Source organism: Hirundo rustica, chromosome 3 (genome assembly GCF_015227805.2).
Source record: "Hirundo rustica isolate bHirRus1 chromosome 3, bHirRus1.pri.v3, whole genome shotgun sequence".
Classification (NCBI taxonomy): domain Eukaryota; kingdom Metazoa; phylum Chordata; class Aves; order Passeriformes; family Hirundinidae; genus Hirundo; species Hirundo rustica.
The window spans coordinates 83,001,621-83,015,411 of NC_053452.1; the positions used below are offsets into that span (position 1 = coordinate 83,001,621).

Genomic DNA, 13,791 nt, shown 5'->3' on the forward strand with positions numbered 1-13,791 from the left:
TTAGAGAGATGGAGAACCTCTCCTACAAGGAAACACTAAGAATTGGGATTGTTCAGCCTGGGAAAGAGAAGGTTTTGGGGTGGCCTACTTGGAGCCTTCCTGTACCTGAAGGAAGCCTACAATACATATGAAGAGAGACTTTCTACAAGAGCACGTAGTGACAGAAGAAAAAAGAAGAGAGTAGGTTTAGATTAGTTATTAGGAAATTAAAAAACTTCACTGCAAGGGCAGTGAGGCACTGAACAAGCTGCCCAGAAAAGTTATGGAAGCCCCAGCCCTAGAAGTGTTCAAGGACAGACTTGATGGGACTCTGAGCAACCTGATCTAATGGAAGATGTCCCTTACTATGGCAGGGGAGTTGAGAGTACATGATCTTTAAAGTCATTTTGGGCCCAAACGATTCTATGGTATTTTTATTTATGCCACAGTTATCTTTAGAGATGTTCAGGACAGAACATGAGCTTAAAATCTTCATGGAATATCCAAATTTAAAGAACATATTTGCAAAATATTGTACAACTAAAGCTCTGCACTTCCTATGCACAACTATATTTTTTCCTGATGGTGTTTCAGTACAGGTCCAACACAACAAAACAGACTTAATGCTCTTCCAAAGAGATACTTTGTTTTCAAAGAATGACAACTCAAATCCTCAAAGTAGGGAAAAAAAAATAGCTAAAAAAAAAAAAAAAAAAAAAAAAAAAAAAAAAAAAAAAAAAAAAGTCATTTCACTTGTCCAGAAGAGTTTGTAAAGGATTTATTATGGCCAAAATTTCACTTCATATCGATGACAGTAACTCAATGATGACAGTAACTCAATTTCACTCCATATTGATGACAGTAACTTTTACAGCTAGAAAGTATATCCAAGCAACAAGAAATACACTTCAAACAAAAAATGAAAACACTTCATCTAAGAAGATCAAATTTGTATGAGGCAACTCATAGCTACACATATAAGTACACAATTTGTAACACATCTACAACCAGACAGCAGAATGCTGCCAATAGCAGATGCACAACATGGATCTTTCCTCCCATAATCTATTCCATCCCATCCCACTGGCAGTCCCCCAGATAAATAAAACTGAGGAGAAATACAAGCTTTGCCATAGAGTAGCCGACCAATGGCCCATCTTTCCCTTTATCACACTTTATGTGTTTATATGTTACCTGAGCAGAAGCAAGGCCCTAACTGAACAAATACAGAATAGCAAAACACTTGCCTACACAATTAAGATATTCCAAGTATATAGTCAGTTATGTGCCTGATCTGCCCTATTTAAACATCTGTACAATCTGAGTTAGCTGTAGATACACCATATTGCCTTGAATTAGAAACTGCAGGCAAAGTACTTGATGGAATCACACATCTTTTTCCAATCCTATGGCTGCTCTTATCCCTGTGTTTAACTCAGTACACTACAGTTACTAGGCCTGAGCTGAGAAAGCTGCAGATCTCTCCATCTTCCGAGTAATTTGATCAGCAGCATAAAATGAGTGAGTGAACCAAGCTTGAACTACAACCCAAAAAGTTGTTAGCCACGGTCCTGCAGGACTGTGGATTTGCCAGCTTAAGGAAACTCTCAGCTCTAGCAGAAGCAGTTAAGTGTTCTCTTAACAAAGAGTTCCACAAAGAAGAAAAGGACTTTCTGGTACCCAGGAATCCCAAGCTAGGTAGTCTGAGAAGAGTAAATGCTGCTTTTTCTCCCCCAAGGATTCGTGTATCTTAAATCATAACATTTATCTCTAAAAATATAGTTAAACGACACTAAGGCACACTGTTGAAGACCTACAACTAGATGAAGAACTTTATGTAAGACAGCAAGAAAAAAAAGAAAGATTTTGCCAAAGACAGCAAAGATGTCAGGAAGACAGACTCAGAAATCACGGAAAAGCAATTTTCAAGGAGAAGTCTGATTAAATCATGCCCTCTGCTTGAAAGTAAAGAACATGTATTCTGATACTATTTTGAGCCCTGAAACATAATTCTCTTTCAATGCTAAAGCAAATGTCTGGTCCATGTAATGTGCAGGTACTCTGTATTTATGATACAGAACAAAAAATACAGAACAATATATACAAAACAAAGCAAAAAAATGTAGGTATTTTTTAAAAAAACTAGGTTGATTTCAAATTAATATGCATCATTTCCTTACCTTGCAAATAGTCTCTGTATCCCATGGTAAGATGGTCCTCAGATCAATAACTTCACAGGACACACCAAGCTTTTCTTGAGCCATTGCTGCCACCTCTTTGATCACATGTACCTGAAAAAGCAATGTATCATAACCAAATAAACTAAATTATGCAAATTGCTCTAAATTACACATACAGAATACAAGCAGTGATTTAACATATCACCTGCATGTTGAGCAGAGACCTTTCTATTCAATAATAACCACTTACTATTCAGTGCCTTCTTCTTACTTAGTATCTAATTATTCCCAGTATTTTATTACCACTCCAAAAACTAAATTCACTGAAGAATCACTGAGAACAAAATTTGCTTTCTAGAGAAGTGTCTTTCAGTAAATAGTATCAGTGCTCACTAATTTATTTTTTTTTAATAATCAATTTGAATTAGTTTTAGGAGTTTTTTGTTAGGACTTTAACTAAGCTAATACCCAAATACATCAGAGTAAAGTATTTAAATGTACATTTAAACTTTACATTTAAATGTAAAGTATTTAAAAGTACTACACTGTACTACATCTGACCTTAGCAAAAAAGCCAAGAACAGTTCTAGTAGTCTCAGTAACTACTCTTACTTTAACTTACTGAAACATAGCCAAGTGATTATCTCCAAAGCATTATCCTATGAGCAGCTAGGAGAGAAAGTAATTACTACTGCCTGTGAATATGCAGTCCTGATCCCCACAACCAAAGCACAGAGCAGTAGCAGGACATTATAACCATTTATTGCTCTTCCAATACACAGTTTAACACCAACATTACAAATGCTGCACTACCTGATTACTACAATTAACATCTTACTAAAACAAAAAAGTATTCCCCTCTAGCAGGAGGCTATCACTGAACTGGAATACAGATTATTCCCTATCCACCAGTCAAGGAATCTATTTAGTAGTAGTGCATCACAATAGATATAAAAAAATCCACATCTATTCCCATCCTTTCCATAAGGTGTATTATGCTAAGAACAAAAAAGAAAGTAATACTACATACACTCAAAACTGTATCTTGGTATTAGGTTATAAAACACTTTTCAGCAAAATCTATTTCAAGCATTGGATTCCCTAAAATAAATGTTTGCAAGCAAATGTTTCAACATGGAAAATAACAACTGTTACAACTCAGATTATTCTCCACAAATATCTCAGCAAGAAGCATTTGTTCATGAAATATGTGGTTAAAAAACATTCTCCATATGATGTTGCCAATAAACTCTCATGCTCTCTTTATTGTTAGAACATTTCACAGTATGGATTTGGACTGTGGCAGATGACCTCCATCAAATAACTTCTACCTCCATCGAACAACTTCTAGGCACAGCTAAGAAGTTGAAGCCAAGAACCATTGCCCATAATCAATTTGGATGTGGTCATCTTCATCTTGAACAGAATTTTGCAACATGGACACGGTCAGGCAGTGTCAGTTGCCCGAAGGTCAGAGGGCATTAATAAATCCTACACAGGCATAAATTCTACACTGAAACATGATTAAGGATTTAAACACAAACTATACCATGCATATATGAACAGCTAAATGCAAAAGGACTATTATGGGACATGGGACATCAATAGAAGCATTGCAATAACAAAGAAAATGCAGCGCGTAGTGTTTTTGTTTAAACTTCTAATGCATCTGTGGCTGTAGATCAGGCTGTAGTAAGAATGCTTGAAAATTTTCAACATGGCACACAGGATGATGTTTTTGCTGTTTGCCTGTAAAAGTAAAAACACCTAGCTCACAAGGCACATGGACTAGTTATTGACAATAAACACATTAGTTATTGACTACAGAAGACTGAGCACAAGTGGAAAGGAACTTAGCCTTTGCTGCCCTTCATCAGCACCACCCAGGACAATCAGCATCAGGGAACCCCACCAGAGCAGCAGCTGACAAGCAACTACTTCATATCCAAAACCATAAGAGAAGTTACCAGTGAGTCTGTGCAACCCCTCTGCCTATTGACAGTAAATTCTGGACTGGTAGCACAGGTAGGAATCAAATTCCAAGTTTATGTGCTTTGCTTGAATACATCCTCAGCACAAACTCACTGAACATATTTGATCCTGTCACCTCCAGTGACAATCCAACACACGATTTACTGCATATGTGTGAAACATCTGCTCCCATGCTATATGATTCAGCTTCACCCATGGTTTTGTCAGTTCCTAAACCTGGATTAGTCTGCACATGTGTCCTATTCTTAGTCACACCAAAAGAAAAATATGTCTTAACTTTTTCCAAGAACACATAGCTTTTTTGAAGCATGTCACTCCAAGTTCTCTCTGCACTACTGCCTACTGAGTAAATTCAGGATATTATTAAACCTCCACAGCCAGTTCTTAAGCCATTACTTTATCAAGTCAATTACTTTATTAATATCTGCTGGAGAAAAAGAAGTACAAGCAAAGATATTTAAGAAGTTCATCATTTATTAGCAGTGTAAAATATCCGAAACTAGTAGGAATAACCATAGATAAAGGAGGTAAGTTAGTCTGAAGACAAGGAAACTACCACAGATGAGAACTGAAGACTAGAAATTTCTAAGAAAATAAAGCAAACAAACCCAATAACAACAACAAAAAGGCGCAAACCCAGAGATGAGTTCAATACTCTTTGTCACGAAAGCTGTAAGACCCTCTCCTCTAAAAGCTTCTCAAGTACAACTAGGCAAAGAAAATAGTAACTTCTGGTCCAAACTAGACTTAAAATTCTTTTCTTTAATTCTGGACTACAAAGATATATTTTCTTAACAGCTTTTTCGAGATTTGCAGATCTTTATTTGGCGGAGGGGTGTGGAGGGGGAGGGTTGCCAGTGATGTTCCTGAACAGCTTTGAAATGTAACTGTTAGAATCAAAACTATTCCAAACCCTACTTGTATTAAATGTTCCATGGATTTTTAGCTTTCTGTATAAAGGGATCCCCAGGTTACACTTCTTTAAATCATGCAGTGAAGATCTATACTCTTCTTTCAGCATACTATTTTGAACTTTTCTTTCCTCAGAGTTACATGGCACTGCCCCATTCTTAAAGCTATCATTTTCATAATCAGAGAAAAATCATTAACCTGATGCACAGGTACCTCTTCTGCACTTCCAGAATCATCTTCAATCAAAAATGAGTAAAAACTTACACAATAAAAAGCAGTTTTTATAGAAATATAAACACTGGCAAACATTCATTCACGCATATAGTGATGGAAGATGGCACACATTTTAATGTCTGACACTTGAGCTTGAATGCAAACACCACCTACCCCCTAGGCCAGGCTCTTCTGGGTATTTACAAATACCTTGTAAGAGAATTACTGACCTGAGTGCCCCAAGCAACCATTGTCACATCACTGCCCGTCTGCAGCACCTCAGCTTGAGACAGTGGAATGGTGTAGGGCTCTATAGGAACTTGTTCCACTGAAAAAAGAGGGGAAAATAAGCATTAGATTCCTTTATTAGTCAACATTATCCCATATAAACATACACTAAAATTTCTCTTCAATGTTAAAGCCATCTAAAATAATACACAAAAATTATATTGAGTATGACTGGTGCCCAGTGACAGGATGAGGAGCACTGACCACAAACTAAACCAGAAAAAGTTTCACCTCATTATGAGGAAGAACTTCTTTATGTTGTGGGTGGCAGAGTGCTGAACAGACTGCCCAGAGAGGTTGTGGGGTCTCCCTCTCTGAAGACATTCAACACCCATCTGGATGTGTTCCTGTGTCACCTGCTCTAGGTAACCTTGCCTTGGCAGAGGGTGGATCTGGATGATCTCCAGAGGTCCCTTCCAGCCCTAACAACTGTGTGATTCTATTAGGCCAAAATAAATATTACCATTCATTTCAAAGCTTTAGCTGCAATTCAAATTATTTTTAATTAAACTGTTACAAATATGTTCAGCCTAGAGTTTAATTTATGTTATATACCACAACAAGATGAAGCATATATACACATGTAAAAGATAGTATTAAGTTCTGGTGTACATCAAGTCAAAATATCAGCATCAGATTTGGATATGGACACTGCTACAGTTGATAAAAAAATCTCAAGTAACAACTAATTGATCAGAAATCTTTATTATTCTAGTAATCATCAGAAGAGTCTTGAAATTATACTTTAATACTCAGACAAGAAGGATCAGCTGTGCCAGCATCCTCCTGATGCTCCAAGCTTGATGCTCTGCTTCTGATTATAGCAGTTTTAAATAAGTTTAAATATTTTTCCTTTAAAAAAATGTTACCCAGTCACCAAAAATACAACACAGTTCAAGAGAGAAGGCAAGAATTAAGCATCTTGTCTTCTCCTAAGACATTTAAGGTAGCTCCACTCAAGACTCATTTACTAGTTTTCAGATGGAAAAATGTTAGGTCAGTTGTGGTAGTTTTGAATCAGTGCTTCAACACACCATAAATTGACTGGTTTAATGACTAAAACGATGATAAAAGACATCCATATATCATATTTTAAAAGAAATACTGTTGTTGATCTAAAGATGAACTTGTCTATGCACCAGAAAGTCAAATAATACTTCTTGAAATATATTCTAGTGATAAGTAGAAAAAAAAAAAAATCTACTAAATACACAGAAACAATTTATAAAGAAAACACTCTGCCTTTTTTTATTAACTTATTTCACAGCTCATAAAACACTTATTGAGTTCCTGCTGAACAAAATTGCTTCTTGAAGTTACAATAAAGACTCTCCCTGAGTGACACCAGTAGTAAAGTAGACCATATTTTTCCTTCACTGTTATGGTTGATTGAATACAAGTATAATGACCTAGGTTTTACTTGGCTTACAAGTTCCAAATGTAAGTTCAAAAAATGAAGTAGCAAATAATTTTCAATCATAGCAGACAATTTTCTTTTTTCTTGTTGATAATGATATATAAATACCACATATGTCACAGAATCACAGAATGGCTGTGACCTCTGCAGATCACCTAGTCCAGGCACCTTGCTCTGTAATAATTTCTTTCACTAACAAGTGGCTAGAAAAATATAGGGCTGGGAAGGAAATGGAAGAAAGGCAAATCCAGCACTTGCTCACTGCACATTAGTGGCAGACCAGGTTTCTACAGATTTTGCACATTGTACAACCCTCAGGCAACAGAAAGAGATCCTGAAAGATAATGAAACCCACAACTATATTAACTGGCATTGCATGACTGTCTTTGTCAAGAAATGGTCACCTACATGAAACCTGGAGAACAAGAAACTTAAAAAGATACCATGGGACCTTCAAGTGGAAAACCAAGATACTGACACGAATGAGAAGGTTTTGAAGGGAGTGGGATGAGCCAGAGGAAGAACTGGAAGGTGTACATGAAACACAAATAAAAGCTTTTTCTCTATGCAACGGTTTTATCCACTAAGGGAAATTAAATATAATGAACAATTACACAAATTAAATAATTTCTTACTATAGCTAAACCGTTCTGCAACAAATTGCCCATTAAATGAGCTCATCTATAATACCTGACAATTTTAAATGGAAAATTCAGCCTGTCAACAATTTATAGCAAAGTCCAATTTCGAAGGATTTTTCTTGACTGCCTTTGCAAAAACTCCTCTCCCAACTAATACAGACGAAAAATAGCATATGAAATTATTCTATTAATATTCTTTCATAATAATTATCTAATCCAGGATAACAATGTTTACATACAAAGCAGCCTGTTCATCTATTACTAAAGAAATAAGTTTTTTAAATCAAATGTTTCAAATACGGACTTCAAATAACAGCAATTAACAAAAAGTTGTCATTATCGGTGAAAAAGGGCCATGACAAGTTAATTTGAAAGGGTTACAACATCTGTTGCATTTTCTAACGGAGCAGTCTGAACAGCAGAAAGAAAATACATGTTTTCTCATCTTACCTGCCTTGTCTCTATAACAACCACTGATGCAAGTCGTATTTATTTCTACACCACCAATGTCATATATAGTACAATTAAATGAAACTGAAAAGGTCAAAAAACATCAGAGTAGGTTCTCCACAAGATGTCTAAACCTGATAATGTCAAGGTGACTCATCTTCTCCTTTGATTCATAACCATTATGTTCTCTTGACACTGCACAGGCTGTTAACACTTTTTATAAATCAAAGCCTCCTTTTCCTTTTTAATTCAGGTATTTCATTAGTATCTCTGACATTTAGGGGGACGTCACTACTGCACGTTCAATAACATTAGGAGCTCTTAAGTTAAATAGCAACAGAATTCTCTCTTTGCATGTGTACTTGCATATTTAACTCTAGATTTTTACTCAGGCTTACAGTTCTTTGCTCTTTCCTAATACAATTGAAAGAAAATTAACATATGTAATACTTCTGATAAACACTTGCATGGTAATGTGAAAGAAGGCAGCTTCTGCTTCTTGAAGGGTGTGTAGACAAGGATCATTACAACACAAAAGGAGATAAATAGGAAGAGGGAGAACCCATAAGGAAGAACATACAAGGACACAAACCCTACCACTAAGGTTGAGGGTGGCAGTTACAAGAACCAAACCTGCTCAGTCCCACGTATTGAAAAGGGTATGGGGAATACAGGAGTTATTTCTTTCAGTAAAAATAGTTGATGGGACGATAAAGAAAAAGGAGAAGCTATAAACAAAGTATGGAGACACATTCCTGAAGACAAATGTAACTAAGACAAGAAACAAACCTCGTCAGGAACACTCAGAGAAAGGCCATAGATTTTTGGTAGTTGGAATGGAGTGGGAGTGGGATTTTTTGTCATTATTTTAGTTTGATTTTTTTTGCTTGTTTGTTTAAACAAAGCACTGTTAGCTTCAGGCCACCTGAATAAGGATAGATACCCTGTGTTTTAAAGGCTATCCCGCCTACAGTTTATTTTCAGCTGTAGTATCAAATACATCAACAACTCTGAACAAAATATCAAGGACAAATATTCAGAGGCTGCATAGCAAGAAAGAAAAGTCTATTAGAGGCAAATGATGAAGCTCAAAAGCCTACATTAATTTTACAGATAGAAAATCTTCCTTCCCATTAACATCCTTAACACCTTAATTTTTCAGCTAAGTCCCTAAACACCCACTTTGTCACATCAGTCACAAAGCTCTCTGAACAAACATGTCTATTCACATGAAGTGAAAGGAAAAAAAAAAGCTATGGTAGGGGCAATATAATTTCATTATTCAATGACTGAGCCATCATAATGGAAATAAAGAAAATTATTTTTGCCTGGAACAATGAGATCCAAATCTTAGGTGAAGTTTTATACCATGCTAAAAAGGGAAAAAAAAAAAAAAAAAAAAAAAAAATAGAGGGCAACTGATACCATTTTGTGTTCACGTTTTGGAAAGCCTGCATGTTCCCAGCCTTCAGAAGATCCTGTACTGTTTTGAGACACTAATGGAAAGACACAATAAAAACATAGTTCAAACTTACTATCTAAGTCAATTTCTGAATCTGTAGGATTTTCTTTCTCCTGCTAGAATCAACACACACACATGGGGCATTGTAAAAATTTTCTCTACAGAACACAAGACACATTCTCAAAATCCTTCTTTCCACCATTTATCTTATTCTTGTTCAACAGGCTTGTGTCTCATTGCTGCTGCATCTTGATCTTATCAATCATGAATCATTTCTGAATGCACCAGGCCACTTGGTTTCTCTGGTGGAGTTACCAGAAACCCTGACTATGGCCAAGAGAATAAGAATGTACTCTAAAAGAGATCAATTTTATAGGAGAAACTCCCAGACAGCAGTCATCTTCCAGCCCAAGTTGAGCCAACCCACAAGGGACAGCTTAATAGCAAAGATGACAAACTAATGATAACAGAGAGAAACGTTTACAATGAAAGTAAAAGGAACATAAAAACCATTTCATATAGTAAGATATTGCTGATTTACATTGTATAGATAATAAAATAACCATGAAGATGAAAGAAGTTATCTGTTAAAATCATCCCTGTCACATGTTGATGCAAATGTACTACAAATTTCAACTTACACCACTAAACTGATGTTCTCAGAAATTCTAAGACAAAAAATATAGGTAAAGTGTCTGATATTTAGCCATCAGAATGCAGGTGGAAATCACTGTCTTTCAGAAATTACCAACAGCAGCAACCCTGTAGGTGGTTACTGACCAGCATATACATCCCACTGAACACTATTTCAGCACACTCGAGATTTCCATCACAAGCCTGATTTAGGTTCACTAAATGATCCAGCAGTTGCTTTACAAGTCAGTTCCTCAAACACAAAAACCTCCCTAGATTCTCAAAAGCTGTGTGATATTAATGTGCAGCCTCTCGTGCCAGAATGAAAGTGAGTATTTTATTAACTCTGCAGTCTGTACTTGTGACTTGTAAATACTGGCAGGAATGGGGAGAAACAACAGCCTGTTTTAAAATCACTTCATTTTCTTTTCTTTGTTTAACAGGACTCAGAACTCAAGCTCATTTTTCAAACTACTTCCTCTAAATGAATGGACAGAGACCTTTTAGTTGAATTTTAGTAAACTCTCAAAAAACACTGAACTTAAGGAATGCAATACCCCATGGATACATCACACCCCACCACACTACAAATAGCTGTAATTTTAAATTTACATGGCTAACCAGACTTCTGGGCCCTTTTTTAAAATATAAAAGCAAATAAGCAGTTTTACCAGTAAATGTCCTATTTGATCCTGAGTTATATTACTGGTTTTTTTTTTTTTAGTTTTGATGTCTGCTTTCTAAATTTTTGCCTTCTTACTGTCTCTCTAGGAAGAGGATAAATTTACTGACAAAATAGATGCACTGGTGGAAAAGTGCTTTTAAAAGGTCCAAAGCAAAACAGAAATATTTTGTCTGTCACTCAAAGTCAGTTCATACAGAGACAGCTTATAAACTGGATTGATGGATCAAGTATAGTTCACATATAAAGCCATAGGACAGGGAAATGCTATGGGTAAGTCATGACTTCATTTCTATTTTATCAGTTGTTCATCCAATTTCTCTGCCTAACTCCACGCGCAAAATTTTTCATCTGTTTTCTGCAAAGTTTCTCTAGTCCAAAGAAGTAAGAAGCTCATTTTTAGAGCAATTCAAACACCATCATTGTCAATTTCTGCTGTTCCAATATGTTACACAAAATTGAGAGTTGCTAAAACTACTCTGAACCAGAAAGTTCACTATGACTAAAAACAAAGTAATGGCAATCACATTTCCTTTCAAATAAGGTTAAAAACTAAATGGGCAGATTTTGAAAATTTTAGGAATTAAGCATTTCAAAGAAATTTTAACCTTGGGAAAACGGTGATGGTGGGGCTCAGTTCTTTTGGAAAATTAAAAACTGACCTGGAAACTTATTTTAGTATTCAGAGTTACCACAAGAAAGCAGTTCAAATTCTGCCAAACTTATATCAGAATTTGATAGAATAATACCTCTTAGTTCTATTTCTTTTTTTTCACTCTAGGCTGCAAAGCATTCCATTTCCAAACCTAACTGAGCATAAATCAGTTGGTAAATGTTCATTTATCTTCACAGTCAAACTTCAAGAATTCATTCAGTTTTCACAATTCCTCTACAAGCTGAGCCCACAACACAGCTAGAGACCAAACAAGTCAAGACTTCTACTGCAGTATTGCTTTAGCTGTGACTATTAGCATATATATGTAAAAAACCCCAAACGTTGTTGCTTTATTGGAAAATACAACATACAAATCTTTACCTGCAGCTCTGTAAAGTATTTTAGGTTCAAAGAATATACATGGATTTTTGTCCTCTATGCATGACAGCAGCAATCCTTTGGCCTGCAGAGGACTCCTTGGAATAACAACCTGTAAAATTATTTTAAGTAGTTTATTTAAAATTGCAATTCTACAAGAAAATTCCTCGATAATACTTAAAACTAAGCAATTATTTGCTTTAAATAAATCTACATAAAGATTGAGCTCTTCTTACAAAGCGAATTAGCATCAGTACTTCATTCTTAAAACATACTTCAAATTCTGAATTTTATTTTGTTCCTTGATGAGGCTTTAATTGTTCCCCTCTATACAGTGACTTAAATACTGAGGTACTGTCAGATAAGGTAGAACCAACATCTTAACAGTAATATTTGAGGTAAAAGGAACAGAAAAATGTCAGATTAATATCCATATACATATATATACATATAAACTTAAAAAATTAATGTAGATGTATAACAAAAAAATGTAGGTGAGTGATCCTCAGTCACTTGGTAAAGATTCATCAGAATAGACTTTAAAGGTATTCAAACTTAGTCTACCAGCAAACACTCTTACAGCTGTGAAGCTAGAAGCCACTGAGAACATTAGTTCTAGCACTTGTTTAAAAACAAAAATCCATTTCAACTACTGCCATGGCTTTAAAATATATTTTGAGAATAATATCAATTATTTATATGAAAGTAATATAAAATAGTAAGAACACAACCTAAATCTCCTATTATGTGAAATTAAGTCAATAAGTGATTTTTCTAAACAAGGGAGAAGTAGTTTATTAATATTTCATGAAAACATTTGGTAACAGACACATGGAAAATTAGCCAGGGATGTCACTTGTACAGCTCTTTAGGAATTAATCATTTTTAGGACAGACTTTATTTACCTTATTCATTTACGATGTTAAGTCAGAACATGGTGGTGGAAACTATTCCGAAGCTGGAAATCACTACGCTAGAGAGGATAATACTAAAAAGACCCAGTTCACATTTTGGACATGAGTGACAAAAACAAACTGAAAAATATATACTGAAAGTCACATGTTTAAGGACTACATTTTTCTTATAGATTTAGAACTCAGGAGTAGAAATTAAGATCTGAATTTATTATCTGCTCAAAAGATGATTAGCATGCTATGCAGTAAAGTCCTAAAAAAAAAGTAGCAACGTAGACAAGGAACTGTTAATGCTACAGCAGAAATCACTACTACAAACCCAACTGGAATACTTAATGATTCTTTCAACCCTTTGAAAAGGAAACAAATGAAACAGATATCAAAAGAGCTCCAGATATTGTTAACATTTCTTTGATACTTCGATTTGTTTAGTCTAACATAACAAAGACTAAAGAGAGTACAAGTGCTGTAGGATATAAACGGGATGGCAAAGGACAGGGAAGTTAAATATACAAGTTAGTCAAGAACAAATTTAGGCCAGAAATGAAAGCTTCTAACCATGAGAGTAGATATTCCTACAGTAGAATGGATAGAATCAATAACAATGTTTTCCATGTACACCCTCACAAGAAAGTAGACAAAAGATACAATCATCCAACCGTGTCCCCAAACCCCAACAGGCACTGCCTAAGTACCAATAACCACAATCCTTCCTCTGAATAACCAAAATTATACCAACTCCCTTGGGCTTGGGCAATCCAAATTGTGTTAAGAAAAACACAAAATCAAAAGCAGAAACCCCTCACAAAGTTTAATAAGAGGGTTGCTTTGAAAGCCACTCTTTCCAAAGATCACACCCTACCCTTCTCAGCTTGTAAGACATTGTATATCCTCCTGTAATATGGAGAAAATAGGCTTAGATATGGGACATCTGAAAATGTATCTGAACGACCATTTCATTTTAACTTCTTGATCTGTTTTGAGGGCCAGGGTTA

The 13,791-nt window shown here is 35.5% G+C and overlaps 1 protein-coding gene across 1 annotated transcript in view; it reads right to left on the reverse strand.

The window, feature by feature from the left end:
* Positions 1 to 13,791, reverse strand: part of BCKDHB (branched chain keto acid dehydrogenase E1 subunit beta) — a 110,039-nt gene that overhangs the window by 70,556 nt on the left and 25,692 nt on the right. Inside the window, exons 6-8 of the mRNA XM_040059896.2 lie at positions 11,886 to 11,994; positions 5,507 to 5,604; positions 2,160 to 2,270 (exon numbers count right to left, since the gene is read on the reverse strand). Coding sequence (XP_039915830.1) covers positions 2,160 to 2,270; positions 5,507 to 5,604; positions 11,886 to 11,994 — 318 coding nt within the window. The remainder of the gene's footprint in view (positions 1 to 2,159; positions 2,271 to 5,506; positions 5,605 to 11,885; positions 11,995 to 13,791) is intronic.